Genomic DNA, 12,217 nt, shown 5'->3' on the forward strand with positions numbered 1-12,217 from the left:
CCACCAGCCATACTAGCACTGAATATAATAGGGCAGCCGTGGGGGGGGGGCGCGGGTTTGAGTATGGGAGGAGCACTGAGGGAAGGAGACTGTGGGAAAAGGAGGCTCAGTGCTTGCCGCGGGCCAGACCAACGTTTCTGGGATGGATGTTCCCCACCCCTGCTTTAAGCCTTTGTGGATCCCCTGTGATGACATCATGGCCACCCAGGGGTCCGTGGACCACAGGTTGAGAAACACTAGTCTAAATGACAAACTGCTGGACGTATCCATGCTTATAATTAGGCTGTCAGAGATGCGTAAGAAAGAGAATAAAAACCTTCCTATGAGTCTAAGAGCCCAGAACACATGGAAGATGGCACTAAGAATTCTTGGCTACAAGAGGGACTGGAAAGGTGCCTTGAGGCTGGAGGAGGGACAGGAGATCTTCTGTTCTGGGGGAATGGGGACTTTCCTCAGCAAAGTGAGGAGATACTTTTCCCACAGCAGTATGGAGATTTCCCATCCTTTCAGGCTTTCAGTTAACTCCAGAGGTTGATTGTGTTTGTGTTTCTGGCCACCAAGACAGTTCTCTGCCCTCTTGCTCCTCCCTGGGTCGGTGCTGCATGGAGCCGGGGCAGTAAGTGTGGGGCTGGGGAGTGTCTTTGCTGGGAAGCCCTGGAATGTTCTTGAGTTGAGGATGGGCACTCCCAAGCCGAGCTGGGAGGACTTTCCTGAGCCCAGGTAAGCAGAGGTGATTGGGCAGGGTGTTTTGGGCAGCCAGCTTTGGAGTGTCTGAGGTGATGGAGGGCGCTGGCTGACCCATCATATAGCGTGGCATCTCCAGGCACATGCATTTCCCTAATTTCTTGACCCTGGTTTACCTATGGGCATGGCACTGAGTGTTGGCACAAGCCTCTCCTCATGTGGAAACCTTCTCTGCTCTGGCATTTGATTAAGAAGAGGCAGAAGGGAGAGAGCAAATGCCCCAGTGGTAATCCTGGTCTACTGACTGTGCTGGGAAGTGTATCTTGTGTCACCCCTTGATCCTGTCTCACAGAAAAATCTGCTCAGGGACAAACACATGACCTGCAAAAGTTCTGAGGGGCTATGATATGTAAAAGTAATTTTTCTTTCCTTATAATCTGAATTCCAGTGGATGCTATTTTGAGTCAAATGCCAACAAGTAGCGTGAATCCTCCAGTCTGTGTTTTGAGCAAAACATCAGGAAGTCCTGTGAAGTTGACAGTGAAGTAAACTTCAGATTGTGCAATAGGCTGGTGCTTCCCAAAATGCTCCCAGGATACCTGTGAAGTTGCAGTGCTAAGAATCGTTCTTATCTCTTTTTGTTGGAGATTGATCTTCTGCTTGTTGGTCATCATGTGTGCCCAGCCATGTCCATGTTCTTCCTTTGTTGTCTTGATGTGTCCTCTTTGCAGCCCAGTGAAGACCTGGGACAGGCGTCAGCCATGCGGATCCTGTACCTGCTCTTCCCCTTCTTCCTCCTGCTGGTCCAGGGTGCTGCAGGTGAGAGGGGAAGAGGGAAGATAGTGTGAGGTGTGAGGCCCCATCAGTGGGGGCTTCCATGTCCTGGGAAGTGACCAGATTTGTCAGATAGAACATTTGGGAGGGAATGGCTCTCATGAATGGAGGGGGCAGCTGAGGAGCCAACACAGCACCTCCTGGGCCTCACACTGCTCTTTCCCTATGACTTTGCCACGTGCACACATGCTGCTGCAGAAAAGAGGACCTCCAACTGGAGAGGTGAAGATGTTAAATTTGGTGCTGGGTGCACGTGTGAGACTAAGATCCAGGGGCAGCGTCAGCCTCTCTGGAACCACTCACATTTTTGGCACTTATCCCATACTTACCTTCTGTGACCTCTTTCACTGTGCAGGATCCTTCCTTGCTCCAGGAAATAAGAAACAATGTGAACGAGAAAAAGGCTTCTGTGGATTTCTAAAGTGTTCCTTCCCCTTTATCGTCAGTGGAAAATGTTCAAGGTTTTTCTTTTGCTGCAAAAAGTGAGTTTTGTAATTAGAAATGCTACTGTTATTGCAGAAAGAGTTGCCATTGTGTTTAAGCATCCATGATTGCTAATGGCTCAGTGCTATATGTGCTCCAAGGCAGAGGCCAGGGAAGGACAGGAAAGGTGCTTGGACCTGCCCTGGGTGGGGCTGAAGGAGCCCGAGGTCAGCCAGCACCTCCCCACTCTCCTTCAGCCCCATGAGACTCATTCAGGCTTTGCCGAGGGCTCTCCCAAGCTGGCAAAGAGTGAAGCGTTCCCTGTCCTTGGACAGCATCGAGGACATGATCCTGGGTTTACTGCACCTGCATAGACTTGGAGCCAGGTCAGCCAGCACTAAGATAACATGGGTCCAAACTGTCAGCAATAAGGACTGAACCTCACCTCCGCTGAGCCTGATTCTCTTGCAGCATACACTTGCTTGTCATCACAGGGTAGAGAGGAGAGAGTGGGAGGAAGGGAAATGTAAGTTACAACAGGTGACGTGCTCGTTTGTTTTCTTCATACAGTTTGTGGGGTTGAGACCCTGAACTCTGCAAGCAGGATGTCCCCATCACTTCTGGCTCCTGGAACCATGTCCTTATGTCCTCTCCCCTCCCTGCCTCTGCCATCCCCATCTGGTGTGACAGCAGGAGTGGAAGTGCTGCTGTTGCTGTGTGCCGGGTGCTTATGGGCTGGAGACATCTCATCACAGATCCGGTGTCACTGGGGCAGAGGCTGCTTTTTTCAGCTTGAATAAAGACGAGTAGTTTGGCATTGCAGCGTGTGGGACGTGTGGCCGTTTCCTTGTTCTGGAGGGTGTGCCGCGCCTGCTGGCTCTCGGGGTGGCAGTGGATTGGTATCAGGAGAAGAACCTGGGGATGCTGGGGGTCATCACTGTGTCCGTCCCCAGGGATGCTTTTACCTGGCAGCTCCGTGGGGACACTTTCTGTTTCCGTGAGGAATGATACACACAAAGCAAGAGAGTGATAATTTGTTTGAGCAGTGTATATGGTTGCAGAAAGAATGACAGTCCTCATGCATTTCAGGCCCGTATATGGGCTCAGATTAATCCTCACTATAGCCACATCATCAATAACAACATGTCTCGCCTAGAAGGACTCTTTCACTCTGAAGTGGATGCTCACAAGAGCAGACAGTGGGAAGGACCAGCATGAGGTCAAGGAAGAGCCATGTTGGTTCCCCAGCCGTGCGTCCACCACTGCCTGGACCAGCATAGCTGTCAAGCAGGGCACTCCTCACATCCCACGTCCCTGTCCTGGTAGTGCCCCACCTTTGTGTTGTAACCTCTGATTGAAAACCCTTGCCCAGCCCTGGCAGGGGTCATGTCGTGGGGTAATGAGGTTTTGGGAAACTCAGCTGAGACATCAGTAGCCTAGAAGGGACAGCTTTGTGCCTCATGCACAAAGAGCTCCCAGATTTGTGCTCCCAGAGACTCCTGTGCAACGGTAGTGAGCATCCCATCCAAGTGCCATAAACATCACCCTGCTTTCCACAGGAATATTTCCTTTGCTGTTGGAGAAAGGGGAGAATATGCAGTCCAGGGACATGGGGACACCCCTGGCTTGACATTACTGCACAGTCCAGGCTGGGAGATGCTGCTGGGGCCGCAGCCACCCAGCACCCTACAGCACCTCCCCCAACACTGCTGGCAGCCCAGCCACCATCTGAAGAGAGGGCAGGGGCCCCTCCTGGGCTCCGGCTGGTCCTGTCCTTGCCCAGCCCATAATGAGATGGAGAGAGAATTTCCAGTTTGTGCATGGATAAACAGACAAACACAAATGTGCAGTTTGACCCTTCCAGTTAGAGCAATGTCCCGGTCCCTTTGGGCACAGATATCTCCTGCATAGTATCCAAGGAGACACCTTTCCCACCCAGCAGCAGGACCATGCAACCCTTGATCTCATCACCACTTGGGCTGAGCGCTCATCACGAGAAAGGACTGCTACCCACCACAAAAAGAGATTGACATGGGAACAGGGTCCTGGAAAAAGAAAGAAGTCTGGGCCTATGAAAACCAGGACAGGGCTCCCACTCCCCAGGAGGGAGCAGAGCAGCTCCATCGCCCCCACAGCAAACACCCTGGCCCAGTGGAGACTGCCAGGCTCCGTGTCCCCACACAGCTGCCAGGTAAAAGCTTCCCTGGAGATAGACACAGTAATGACCCCCAGCAGCCCCAGGCGTTTCTCCTGACACCAACCCACCCCCATCCCCAGAGCCAGCATGCATGGCGCACCCTCCAGATCGAGGAAACAGCCACACGTCCCACACGCTGCAATGCCAAACTGCTCAGCTTTATTCAAGCCGGGAAAAGCAGCCTCTGTCCCAACGACACTGAATCTGTGATGAGATGTCTCCAGCACACAAGCACCCAGCAGGAGCAGCGCTTCTACTCCTGCTGTCACACCAGCTGGGAACGGCAGAGGCAGAGAGGGGAGAGGACATCAGGAGATGGTTCCAGGAGCCAGAAGTGAGGGGGACGTCCTGCTTGCAGAGATGAGGGTCTTAACCCCACGTACTGTATGAAGAAACCAGACAACCGCGTCACCTGTTGTAACTTACATTTCCCTTCCTCCCACTCTCTCCTCTCTCCCTTGTGATGACAATCCCTATGCTGCAAAAGAATCAGGCTCAGCGGAGGTGAGGTTCAGTCCTTATTGCTGACAGTTTGGACCCATGTTATCTTAGTGCTGGCTGCCCTGGCTCCAAGTCGATGAAGGTGCAGCAAACCCAGGATCGTGTCCTCGATGCTGTCCAAGGACAGGGAACGCTTCACTCTTTGCCAGCTTGGGAGAGCCCTCGGCAAAGCCTGAATGAGTCTCATGGGGCTGAAGGAGAGTGGGGAGGTGCTGGCTGACCTCAGGCTCCTTCAGCCCCACTCAGGGCAGGTCCAAACCCACAAGGGATTTTCCCTTCCTTCTTGGGCCTCTCCCACAAAGCATAAATGCAGGAGAGTATTTACCAGGCATTTGCTAGAAAGAAATTTTTAACAGATATTTCTGTAGACAAAGGAGGAACCTCTTTCCTCAGCCAGAAATCTAGGCCTTACCTTTTGCAGCATGCCTGAAATGATGAACATCTTCCAATAGGTCTTGAATTGAGGGGGCACCTCCCAGGAGCACAGAATCTCCGTCTTAGTCTGCATCCAATCACACCTCCTGTTTTTGTGGGGAATGATACACACAGAACAATGACAGTGATAATCTGGGCAAGCAGTGTGTGGTTGCAGAAAGGCTGACAATCCTCATGCATTTCACACCAATATATGGGGCTCAGATTCATCCTCACCATAGCCACATTATCAGTAACAATGTTTCTCACCTAGAAGGACTCTTTCACTCTAAAGTGAGTGCTCACAAATAGCAGACAGTGGGAAGGACCAGCGTGAGGTCAAGGAAGAGCCATGTTGTCTCCCCAGCTGTGTGTCCACCGCTGCCTGGACCAGCAGAGCTGGCAAGCGGGGCACTCCTCGTATCCCAGTCCCTCTCCTGGCTCCACCCCTTGCCCTTCCTCTGATGGAAAACCCTTGCCCAGCCCTGGAAGGGATCATGACTTGGGGTAATGAGGTTTTGGGACACTCAACAGAAGCACCTAGACCAGAATAGAAAGTTTTATGCCCCAGGCAACCCACTGAGCCAACAAACCCCTGGGGCTCTCTCCCATCACTGCACAGGGCAAAAGGTCATTCAGAGACACCCCCAGAGGAACAGCATGGTTCAGGGTTGGAGCCCGAAACCAAACACCTTCCTGACACACAGAAGAAGAAAGGCTTCTATTTTCAGGGACTCCTTCCACCCCCAGTCCATGTCCTCTTGGAAGGACACTCAAAAAATGCCTTTTCCTCAATCGCCCCTAACCTTTACATCACTCCAACCAACGTGGTCACTTTGGGGGACATGGAAAGCACACCTGATGGGGCCTCACCTCTTTCCCCTCTTTCCCTCTCACCTGCAACATCCTGGACCAACAGGAGGAAGAAGGGGAAGAGCAGGTACAGGATCTTCATGGCTGATGTCTGTCCCGGGTCTTCACGGGGCTGCAGAGAGGGACATCAAGGCAATGAGGACATGAGAACCCCAGGCGGTGCAGAAGCCTGGGCACTGTGGCACACCAAACTGCAGAGTGTCTACCTGCAACTAAAGCCAGTGATGTTGCCTCTACCTTTCTCTTAAGAACAGTTGGTAGCTCTGTACCACCCTGCATATCTTGGAAGCATTTCATGATGTCTCGATCTCTTGGAAACTGATTGCCTCCCCTGATGTTTTTCCATTAACTTTCTCAAAGCTCTTCCACAGACCTTCCCCAAAGCACAGGCTGCAGACCTTGGGGCCAACTGTTGCCAATTCAGTCAAAAAATCGGCCAGTGAAATCTGGAATACACAAACATAAAATTGACATTGGATCTTATGGAACTAATGAATTTTTACTCCCTCATTTTTCATGTAACAAACGCTTTTCTCATTAACAAAACTCATATATATTCCCTGATTGCTGGAATGACCCAAATCTCCAGGGTTCTCTGAAAGTGCTAAATTCCTACCACCTGAAATGGTCTGTCTCCAGGGTTGTTCCCAATCAAGGAATGAAACATGATTGGATTTCAAGCAAATCAGAATTAGCGCTTCTGACTCTTCTCTCTCGTTTCTGCCTCTCCTTAACCAAGGGCCAGAGCAGAGGAGGCCTGCACATCAGGAAAGGCTTGTGCCAACACTCAGTGCCATGCCAATAGTCAGACTACAAGAAAGAAATGATCCAGGTGCTGCAATTTAGGGAAATGCATGTGCCTGGAGATGCCACGCTATATGAAAGGTTAGCCAGTGCTCTCCATCACCTCAGACACTCCAATGCTGGCTGCCCAAAACACTCTGCCCAATCACCTCTGCTTCCCTGAGCTCAGGAAAGTCCTCCCAGCTCAGCTTGGGAGTGCCCATCCTCAACTCAAGAACATTCCAGGGCTTCCCAGCAAAGACACTCCCCAGCCCCAGACTTACTGCCCCTGCCCTGTGCAGCACCGACCCAGGGAGGAGCAAGAGGGCAGGGAAGTGTCTTGGCAGCCAGAAACACAAATCAACCTTTGGAGTTAACTGAAAGCCTGAAAGGATGGGAAATCTCCATACTGCTGTGGGAAAAGTATCTCCTCACTTTGCTGAGGAAAGTCCCCATTCCCTCCAGAACAGAAGATCTCGCGTCCCTCCTCCAGCCTCAAGGCACCTTTCCAGTCCCTCTTGTAGTCAGGAAATCTTAGTGCCATCTTCCATGTGTTCTGGGTTCTTAGACTCATAGGAAGGTTTTTATTCTCTTTCCTAGGCATCTCTGGCAGCCTATTTATATCCAGCAGTTTGTCATTTAGTTGGGTCTAGGGTAATGCTACTCGAACAGAGAAGATGAATGCGCAGTTTTTCCAGAATGAGACATGGAAATTACCTACCTGATGGAGGTCTTGGTGTTCAGGCAGTAACAAACGAGCCAGGAATCACTTGTGTCCAGTTGCCCTTGGGTCCAGGGACTACTGTTTTGGCCAAAATACCTTGGTTTTATACCATTGCTGGTGGGTGGGGCATGCGCTTATTCCTGCTGCAGAGCTCCCCCTGGCTAATCACAAAACCCAGCTGTGTGGAGATGATGCGGTTGCACCTTACCCCTCCCCGCAGCAATGGGAGAGGCTGAGATACCTCTTGGGGGTTTTTGCAGTCTTCACCGTTATCCTCATGCAATACATCTTGTGACACCCTGCGTCACAGCGGGCAGCTGGGCTGTGGTGGCTTGGCATGAACTGCCTGGGATGGACAAAGCAGACTGGTTGGTGTAGACACCAGTAGCAACCAGTGTCATAAAAGGATATTTGTCTCTTCCTTTCCTTTTAATTTATTTAGTAAGCGGGTAGTGTGTGACATGCAGTATCATGCAAAATATTTTAATTTTGTCTCCTTTTGACGTTATGAGAACAGCTTCATGCTTGCCAAGGTGATTTGCATTTGATATGCCAGGAATTGACAAGCTACCTTTCTGATGGCTACTCAGATAAACAGACAGTGAACAGAGGAAAAGTGATCAGGTGGAGCCACAGCTCACCTAATTCTGTCTGAATTCACTGCTCCTAAAACTGTCAGTCCTGTTACAAAACCACAAATGTGGTTCAGTAGAAACAGAGATAAGCAAGACATGAAAGGGCCTAAACTCATGTAAGCAGGCTGCTGGTTCATATGCTTCTCTGGCCATACCCTACATCTGATCACCATGATCTGTCCTATATTCCTAGTAAACTTTATTTCTAACTACTTTTTGTATGAACAATCTGTCTATGGTGTGCCTGCATGGTTGTGCAGTCCTCTAGCAAACTTCAAGTCAGAGTACTGGGTATGGGAGAGAGTACCAAGAGTGCTGGTCCATTGCCCAGAGAGACCAACGCTCTGGGAGTTGGATCCTGGAGAGAACGAATGGTCTTGAGGTTGGATATATCAGAGACAAAGGGTCTGGTGCCATCTGTCAGAGACAGGCATAAGGTTACCTTTTCTACACATATAATGGGGATTTTCCCCCAGCAGCAATCCACAGAAGTAGGATTGGGTGTCCATGGTGGTGTCTTTGTAGGTGTAAGCGTCCCAGGAGCATCCTCATTCCTGGAGGTTTGGTACCAGGCTCAGGACCAGTCTAGGACCAGCACAGCCAAGGGCTGCTGAATATGGTTTGGAGAGGGCTTCCAGCCCACACTGCAGGGAGGCCATTGCTGGGGCCAACCCCTGCTCAGGGGAGCTGCTTTGAGCTGGGGATCTTGTGCTGAACCCCAGCAGAGCTGCAGCTTGGCCCTGCTGATCCAGACCTCGACTTTGGCCCACAGCTGACATCCTGGCCTGGCCTTGGCCCATCTCCATGGAGGTGCTCAATGCCCCCGGTTGAGACTGTTCCCAGCCCCCCTGGCCTGCCCTGGTCCCTGGCTGGGGGCAGTGGGATGACCCCTGCCCTACCAGCCACCATGGTGACTGCCCCACGGCAGTGCAGGGACCACCTCCATGACCCTCCTTGAGCTGAGCATCGTCAATCTGTCCCAAGGCTTACCCATGATGCTGACCCACAGCCTGGCCCTGGGCTCCTAACTGACCTCCCCATCCCAGCCCCATGTCTTGAACCCTACCCCCTCCCCCAGCACTAACCCTCAACTCAATCTGAAGTTCCTGAGTGGCCCCCTGGCACAGCCATCAATCCCTATTTCTTCAGGGGCAGAATGACTTTCCCCACTCCCCGCCAGCTACCCCTGGATGCCAAAACACCCCCCTGGTGTCACGCACCCAGGCCCCACACCTGGGGATGAACCCAAGGCCACCAGAGCAGCATGTCCAGTGAAACAGCCCCATGGAGACTCCTGACCCAGCCTGGGACCCAGTGGCCAACCAGCAGGCACCCATGGAAGTTAGGGGGTTCATAGCACCCCCCCATCCCTGACCCTGGATGTGAGGTGCAGGAATGCCCTTGTTGACAGAGAAGTCTGGTCTTGGGGTCCTGTGGGTCCCCCCCACACTGGGGGGGATGCTGCTGTGACTTGGAGCCAACTTGGAGAGAGGGTAGATGAAGATGGAGGGGATGTGTGTGGGTCCATGCCTATCGGGAATTCCCCCCTTCTTCTCTGCCCTTCCCTGCACGCAGAGAAAAGAGACGCACCCCTGCACATCGCTCCCTGAGGACACACACACACACACCGCTTGGCAGTAGGAATGCAAACCACCACCTTGTATTGGGGACACTGGTGTAAGGGATTCCCATGGGACTGAGGTCCGGTTGTCCGGGTTGCTGCTGCTCCCAGCAGTGCTTGGTGCCTCCGCGCAGCATCGCCCTGACCACACTGTGAGGGCATGGGCTGGTCTCAGAGGGCTGCTTGGAGATTGGCGCCAGGGACTCAGGAGCCCATCAGGGATACCAGCGACTGCGGGAGGAAAGATCTGGCAGTGCCTGTCCCAACCAGGGCAGCACTGAGGGTTTGGGGTGTCCCCATGCCCTTGGGCTGCATATCTCCCCTCTTTCTCCAACAGCCTCACCTCTAACCCCAACAAGCAGCAACCTCAGCCCTTCAGGCAGCCCTGAACCTACCTCCGACAGCAGAAGTCTTGCTCAGAGCAAATGCCAACACGGCCAATTCCTGGAGGGCACGACCGGTGAGAGCAGAAGCCCCCACGGCGCTCACAGTCCTGGGGTGATCCTCGAGCAAGGGACAGCCCTGGAGAGCACAGAAAGAGGTGACCTTTGGCATGGCCCTGCTGAGCACAGCCCCTGGTCCCTGTGTGGCCAGAGTTAGCCCATCCCTGCCTGTCCCATGCCACGAATGCCCAGGCATGTGTCTGCAGCAGAAATCAAGGTGATATTTATGGCACTTGGATGGGATGTTCACTACCATCCCTCAGTGGTCTCTAGGAGAGGCTCTCCAACAGGTCTGCTGGCTCCCTCCTGGCACAAGGGAGAACTCCGAGGGTGGAAGCAGGATCTGCTTTCCTCCCTCCTTCTCCTCTCCGGCAGGGCTGCTGTGCCCAGCGCTGCTGACACAGAAAGTCATGGGCCAGGAGTTATTGAGAAGGTAGCAGATCCTCATCCCTGGAGCACAAGAGCTTTGTTACAAGGTCCCAGCTCTTGTCCCAGCTGCAGAACCTGCAGTAGAAGACTTTTGCTAAAGATATGGGCTGTGAGGGACCCCAGGGGGGGATGCCACAGCAAACAGAAGTCACATATGACTCATCATCTCACCTGGCAAATCCTCCCTACAGAATATTGACAAAGCACAAATCCCCCACATTCCCCCCAGCATTTCTTACCTGCTGCTCCCTGGATCAGCAGGAGGAGGAGAGCACAGACGAGAGGCAGGATCCGCATGGCTGGGAGTCCCCGGCAGGGTCACAGCTCTAGGGAGAAGAGAAAGCAGGTAGAGATGAACAGGAGGGTCCCTGCCTGCCCACCGTGTAGCACCTGCACAGGGACGGAGCTGAGGAGAGGGGACAGCCCGTCCAGGGGATGTGACCAGTCACTGGTAGGAGGATGTGCTCGACAACCCGAGGGTAGGAGCTTCCCTCAGCCTCTTGGCTCCCAGAGGCAGCACCAGCAGTTTTGTCCCAGCCAGATGGTCTCTCCACGTGGCAAAGTGTCCCTTGGGATGGCTGACACCTCAGAATGTCCAGCCCAAAAGCTCTTTTTCCTGTTTCTCCCCCCACCAGAGAAAAGAAGGTATCGCTTTCCTCTCCTGGCACCTCTGAGAAGGATTCCCAGGCCTCCAGCCCAGGGTCTTGTGTCATCTCGCTTTGCGTAAGGGCCGTTCGGCGCCGTGGTTTGCTGGACACGTCTTGGGACACACTGCATCCCTGTTCGTTAGACCTTGGCAAGCAATCCGCTTTCGCAACACAAAAGAGCTCTGTATTCCTCCCCCCCAAGTGAAGAGTGCTCTCTATGCTTCACTTGAAAATAACTGGGAAGACGCCACATGGGATGACATCTTCGTCCAGCTGGCAATCCCATGAATGACAAGCTTTAGTTGTGACTTTGTTGTGTTAAGAGTTTGCTGTATGTAACCCTTTATTGCTTCTCAATATATTGATGGTGCCATCTTCATATACTTTTTCAGCCTTGTTGCAGATTCATCAAGCATATGTCTGTGTATATATATTAAAAACACATGCACAATGTATATTTGCTGAGTGGTTACATGAACATACATTTTATACCAATGCCTCATCATATTTCATTGCTCTTTCCTGCCTCAATTTCTCTCCCCTGTGAGGGAAATTGTACAAAGTATTTGCAGGTCTGTCTCTGGGGGGATCCTTTGGCAGCCAACGCTACTCTGCCATGGTGGTCAAGCGCAGGCACTCAGGACAGCTTCTTATTTCCTCCACCACTCCAAAACCGAGGTAGTGCACGTGTTGAAGAGCAGCAGCACAGAGATGAGTTAAATGCCACCTTAACGAAGCCTGACCACCAGATGCAGCTGCTCCCAGTGCCTCGCCTCCTGCAGCTCTGATGCCATGACAGCTCAGCAGACATAAAAAAAACTGGGCCAAGGCCTTTTCTCTTTTTCTGGCTGTAGATCAGCATGCCACCAGGACAAGTGACAGTACAGAGGGGACTGTACTGCACACCTGAGTTTTGGGTTGCCTCTTCCAATGTTTGGAAGAGTACTCATGATCCTCCCAGCTACCAGTGGCTGGGGATTTCGGCAGTGGGGGTTGGCAGCTGGCCCTT

At 52.5% G+C, this 12,217-nt stretch overlaps 2 protein-coding genes across 3 annotated transcripts; both read right to left on the minus strand.

The window, feature by feature from the left end:
* Nucleotides 1-4,275: 4,275 nt before the first annotated feature.
* On the minus strand, nucleotides 4,276-8,753 carry LOC141940460 (antimicrobial peptide THP1-like). 2 transcript variants are annotated; one of them, XM_074861349.1, is made up of 5 exons: nucleotides 7,431-8,753; nucleotides 6,164-6,372; nucleotides 5,951-6,038; nucleotides 5,052-5,160; nucleotides 4,276-4,520 (listed from the first exon to the last, which is right to left on the minus strand). In XM_074861349.1, exons 2-5 carry the CDS (start codon nucleotides 6,221-6,223, stop codon nucleotides 4,508-4,510), a joined length of 270 nt encoding a protein of 89 aa, XP_074717450.1. In that variant the 5' UTR covers nucleotides 6,224-6,372; nucleotides 7,431-8,753; the 3' UTR covers nucleotides 4,276-4,507. The 2 variants fall into 2 exon arrangements, 1 of the variants encoding a protein (XP_074717450.1); XR_012627996.1 differs by lacking the exon at nucleotides 6,164-6,372 and having other exon boundaries at nucleotides 7,431-8,751.
* A 1,029-nt stretch (nucleotides 8,754-9,782) lies between these two features.
* LOC141940461 (gallinacin-5-like) lies at nucleotides 9,783-11,221 on the minus strand. The gene is made up of 3 exons (XM_074861351.1): nucleotides 10,801-11,221; nucleotides 10,085-10,211; nucleotides 9,783-9,920 (listed from the first exon to the last, which is right to left on the minus strand). The coding sequence occupies exons 1-3, from the start codon at nucleotides 10,856-10,858 to the stop codon at nucleotides 9,905-9,907; spliced, it is 201 nt and encodes a 66-aa protein (XP_074717452.1). The 5' UTR covers nucleotides 10,859-11,221; the 3' UTR covers nucleotides 9,783-9,904.
* Nucleotides 11,222-12,217: the final 996 nt, after the last annotated feature.

Source organism: Strix uralensis, chromosome 3 (assembly GCF_047716275.1).
Source record: "Strix uralensis isolate ZFMK-TIS-50842 chromosome 3, bStrUra1, whole genome shotgun sequence".
NCBI classification, from domain to species: domain Eukaryota; kingdom Metazoa; phylum Chordata; class Aves; order Strigiformes; family Strigidae; genus Strix; species Strix uralensis.

What these genes read in the sequence shown, in the direction of transcription:
- LOC141940460 (XM_074861349.1), bottom strand. Translation starts at nt 6,223, where the DNA reads ATGAAATGCTTCCAAGATATGCAGGGTGGTACAGAGCTACCAACTGTT. An exon ending in CAACTGTTCTTAAGAGAAAG is followed by an intron (nt 6,039 to 6,163) that starts GTAGAGGCAACA and finishes CCCTCTCTGCAG; the next exon opens with CCCCGTGAAGACCCGGGACA. An exon ending in GTTGGTCCAGGATGTTGCAG is followed by an intron (nt 5,161 to 5,950) that starts GTGAGAGGGAAA and finishes CCACAAAAACAG; the next exon opens with GAGGTGTGATTGGATGCAGA.
- LOC141940461 (XM_074861351.1), bottom strand. Translation starts at nt 10,858, where the DNA reads ATGCGGATCCTGCCTCTCGTCTGTGCTCTCCTCCTCCTGCTGATCCAG. An exon ending in GCTGATCCAGGGAGCAGCAG is followed by an intron (nt 10,212 to 10,800) that starts GTAAGAAATGCT and finishes TGTGCTCTCCAG; the next exon opens with GGCTGTCCCTTGCTCGAGGA.